At 32.3% G+C, this 4,715-nt stretch overlaps 1 protein-coding gene across 1 annotated transcript; it reads left to right on the top strand.

Annotated features, from left to right (window-relative positions):
• Positions 1–653: 653 nt before the first annotated feature.
• LOC132713510 (protein dpy-30 homolog) lies at positions 654–4,343 on the top strand (the record flags this gene model as incomplete). The annotated part of the gene is given in 2 exon segments (XM_060696155.1): positions 654–799; positions 3,430–4,343. Coding segments are annotated over 2 exon segments (210 nt in total), but the record flags the coding sequence as incomplete, so codon positions are not given.
• Positions 4,344–4,715: the final 372 nt, after the last annotated feature.

Genomic DNA, 4,715 nt, shown 5'->3' with positions numbered 1-4,715 from the left:
GACGTCACATTTTATGTACCTGTAAAAGTAGAATAGAAGCATGCATAGCTTCATTAGAAGGGGGAGCGGTAGCCTAGTGGTTAAGGTGTCTGCCTCTCAACCGGGGGATCATGGGTTCGAGCCCTACTCGGGTCACGACCATGTTTCTTCATATGACACCAGTACTGGTTGGTTCCAGGAAGCGGACTCGAAAGTGATTAATATAAGTTGCAAGAACTTGTTTCGCAATCAAGCTTAAATAAATATGTTTAAACCAATAATTAGAACATAAATGTAATTTCTACAAACACAGCCGTCTTAAAATTTAAAGAAATAACATACTAACCAAAATTTCATTTCTAGAAAATAAATTGTGTTTCTACATTCTGTCGGACTCAACTCTGTATAAGGTACTGTACCATACAAATGAAATCTGTACAGAGATAGGAGATAGGAATTTCAATGAAAGAAATATCAAAGTCAAATTTAAAAAACTGCTTTTGTTAGATCTATCAAGTGTATTTAAGACATTAATACATGTCATAGACGGACCAGAAGGTGATAATCGGCCCTGAAATGATTTTGCGGGCCAATTATCACCTTCCAACCCTACTCTGCCATGTATTTGTCTCTTATTAAAACTAATATTATAAATTTCTTTTTTTTTTTAACAGAAAATAATCAATGCTGAGAAAGAGGCCGAGGGCTTGCCTGCAAAGAGACCCAAGGTGGACCTACAGTCTCTGCCCACTCGGGCCTACCTAGACCAAACTGTTGTTCCAATACTTTTACAGGGAATGTCTGTTTTAGCTAAAGAAAGGTATGATTAGTTTTCTTATTGATGTATTGTTAGTTGTAAAAACTTGTTTTCATTGTCTTGTTAAGAACAATAATGAATATGAATTTTTAAATTAAATTTTTTTAGAAACCATCTAACACGAGTGTGATAACACTTCGATGTGACTTCATTTGCCTTTATATGCAAAATTAGAGTTAAATATTAGTGTTACACTCTAGGAAAAATGAAGTATGTCATAAATAGAATATTATGTTTGTGTAGGTTCAGTAATAAATTTATTAAACTCGTTAAATATAACAAAGTTATGCTCGCTAGTGGCTAGCATAATATGATTTTCTTTAAAACTTTCAATGAATTTAGTATTAAATCTACACTCATTTAATATTCTCTAAATATGGACACAAGGATTTATCATATAAGTAAGGTAAAAAGAAATGCCATAATTTCTGTTGTGAAAATAATTAATATGCAAGAAAAAGAATCAAAAACCGGCTATTGGTACAGATAGGAATATCTAGCTTTCGGGTAACTGTTTAGCAGAAACTCCGCAGAGCCTCGTTACTGCTGTAAACACTATACAGTTACCCTCAAGCTAGATATTCCGGTCTGAAGCCAGTGTAAGATTGTTATAAACTGTATCAGGCAAATAGCTCTATTACAGCTATCATATGATCAAAATGATGCTATTTCTTGTACTGCTGTAAAACAGAGGGATTTACATTGTATATATAACTTAGCAATATCTTGTCTTTATGGGACTGTCTGCCACTTACCTATATAGCTTTTGTTCTTGACACAAGTTTGCAATAAGCATCTGCAGCTCTTTGATGATCGTCTGCCCTACATAAATCTCACACATTAAAGAACACATAGTACAAAACAAAAATTGCACTTATATCTGTATGGTGCAAGACCAGATAATATGTTGCAAGACCAGATAATATGTTGCAAGACAAGATAAAATGTTACAAGACCAAATAATATGTTGCAAGACCAGATAATATGTTGCAAGACAAGATAAAATGTTACAAGACCAAATAATATGTTGCAAGACCGGATAATATGTTGCAAGACAAGATAAAATGTTACAAGACCAAATAATATGTTGCAAGACCGGATAATATGTTGCAAGACAAGATAAAATGTTACAAGACCAAATAATATGTTGCAAGACCAGATAATATGTTGCAAGACCAGATACAGTAAACTGTGCTTATAACAAACTCACTGGGACATTCAAAATCTGTTCCTTATATCCGGAGTTCCTTGTAAGCATATAGCATATTAGTTCCTCATATCAGGAGTTATTATAGCGAACAGATTTACACATACCAAACTGATTGTTTACCATCCTCCACCATTTTAGACACAATACCCGAGAGCATACTTTGTGGAATTTTAAAATCCTTTGCTATTTCACCCTTTCTCAATTTTTCATAAAAATTCATTTTTTGTTCCAATCTAAGTACTTTTCTTTTTCTTTCCATGATAAAGAATAAGCAAGATTTTCGATTTTTCCTTCTTTTTATATTGAATATCTTCTATTATATTTTAAGGTGACTTTTACTTATGAAAGACATAGATTTCTTTTCATTTCAGTCAAGCGTACTTTGTACTTTTCAATGGATTAGCAAGGAATAGCATGCGTGATTATGTTGAAAACCGACTATAAATGATCATATTTATTTTACTTGAGCAAAACTATTAAAAAAAAAAGAAATAATTGAATAAAAGGGATAACGACTTTATCTTTGTGACAAGAACTCATGCTAAAAATATCCTAAATAGAAAACTATTACGTACTGCTATACAAATTCATTTTCACAGATACAACATGGGGCATCCGTGGCCGAGTGGTTAAGGTCGTTGACTTTTAACCACTTGCCCCTCACCGCTGTGGGTTCGAATCCCGACAGGGACTTTGAATTCTTTCATGTGAGGAAGCTATCCAGCTAGCTTACGGAACGTCGGTGGTTCTACTCAGGTGCCCGTTCGTGCCTGAAATAATGCTCAGAAGGGCACCAGAGGTCTTCCTCCACTTTGCTGGAACGTTGCGATATGACCTATACTGTGTCAATGAATGTGACGTAAAACCCAAAACAAATAATAAGTATACATAATAGTACATTTGGCAGAGTTTTAATGCGTGCCAATGAAAACAAAAGTTGAAAATGCGGGATCTATTTACGGACAGTCAATATTTTGGAGTTCGTTATAAAAGTGTAATTTTCTATACTTTTAACTAAAGTGGGACTAAGAAATGAGTTCCTCATAAGCGATAATACCTTGTAACAGTGTTCGCTATTACCGTATATTTTTATATTGAATAAAGAAGGGCAAACTTCGGGCCAAAAATAATTGTTCCTTATAACTGGAAGTTCGCTGTAACCTTGTTCGCTATAAGTGAAGTTTACTGTAATATGTTACAAGACCAGATAAAATGTAGCAAGGCTGGATAATATGTTTAGATAATATTTTGCAATACTGAATAATATGTTGCAAAACCAGATCATATTTTACAGTACTGGATAATATGTTGCGAGACCAGATAATATTTTGCAAGACCAGATTATTTGTTGTTAGACCAGATACCTTTATATGTGTATTCTTTCTAACAAAGCATTAATCTAACAAATACATTTTTTTTTCAGACCACCCAATGCAATAGAATTCCTGGCAGCTTACTTATTGAAGAACAAGAACTCATTTGAATGACTTATGCAACAACCAGTGATATTTCAATAGACGTTCCAATGTATAATTGTGTTATTGCACAAATTTTGTATATATATATTGAATGAATACAATTTTCTTCATCATCATTATTAAAAGCAGTGGCTGTTTTGTTTCTTGTGAATCAAATATATTTTGTATTACATTGAAGTGCTGTTTATTGTGCTAGATATATATAAAAAAGTTGGTTCTTTCCTTTAATAGAATGAAACATCCCTTTTACATCTTAACATTCTCTTTGAACAGGTTAAATTACGAAAGGGATTTTTTTTCCTGCAAAATATTTTTTTTATTCGAGAATTTCAAAAAATTTAATTGATTACCAAATTGAATGATGCTTTTCATAGTTGTTTTAAACTTAAGCATGATACAATTTTATAAACATGTACATTGTTAAACCAAAAATTGAAGAAAAATTATTGTTTGATGTTATATAATCACATAACAAAAAATGTATTAATTATATTTTTTATTAAAAAGGGAGACAATCTAGTCCAAAACTCAAGTAAATTTTTTATCTTGTTAAATTAAATTAAGGTATCTTTTATTTTAAAAAAAAAGCTGTAACACTTGTAAATCATTTCATTAACATTAAATTTTGATAAATCAAGGGGAGAGAACCTGTTGATTGCCTTAGGATTGGCTTACTGTGATTTCTGGGCGGTAGGGAATTGTGGGAAGGGGTTAATATTATAATACATGTACAATTCAGGGATCATGTGCGAGAGATTTTTGTTAGAATGAAAGGAAGATTTTTCTTTATGGTTATTTATATTCTTGTACTCCAAATGCTCTGACTCGAAATAAAGCTCATTCAAATTTTTGAAAGAAATGTGTCTTATTGTTTTATAATCTGGCTATGAAATCTTTTTGACCCATCAAGTTTGCAGCAAACAAATTACAACATTAACTATAGAAATCTACAACATTGTAGTGGTTGTTTTGGGTACAATTTTATTGTGATAGACATGTGTCTGTTGAGCTACAGTGTGCCATTCAGTTTTATCTCAGGGTGAGTTATTGGGATTGCTTACTGTACATGGCTTGTTGTACCAAATCATAAAAATATACGTGGCTTAATTGCAGCATGTAGTGCATAAGTTATGCATGTTTATTTGTCCAATTTAGCTTAGGAGGATACTGATCAAGGCAAAAAACTCTAATATGGATTTTGACAGAATCATGGTCCTTTTTGAACTTAAAA

This window comes from Ruditapes philippinarum, unplaced genomic scaffold (assembly GCF_026571515.1).
Source record: "Ruditapes philippinarum isolate M1 unplaced genomic scaffold, ASM2657151v2 ctg4890_1_1_1_1, whole genome shotgun sequence".
NCBI lineage: Eukaryota > Metazoa > Mollusca > Bivalvia > Venerida > Veneridae > Ruditapes > Ruditapes philippinarum.
This window is presented reverse-complemented; position numbering and strand designations above follow the sequence as displayed.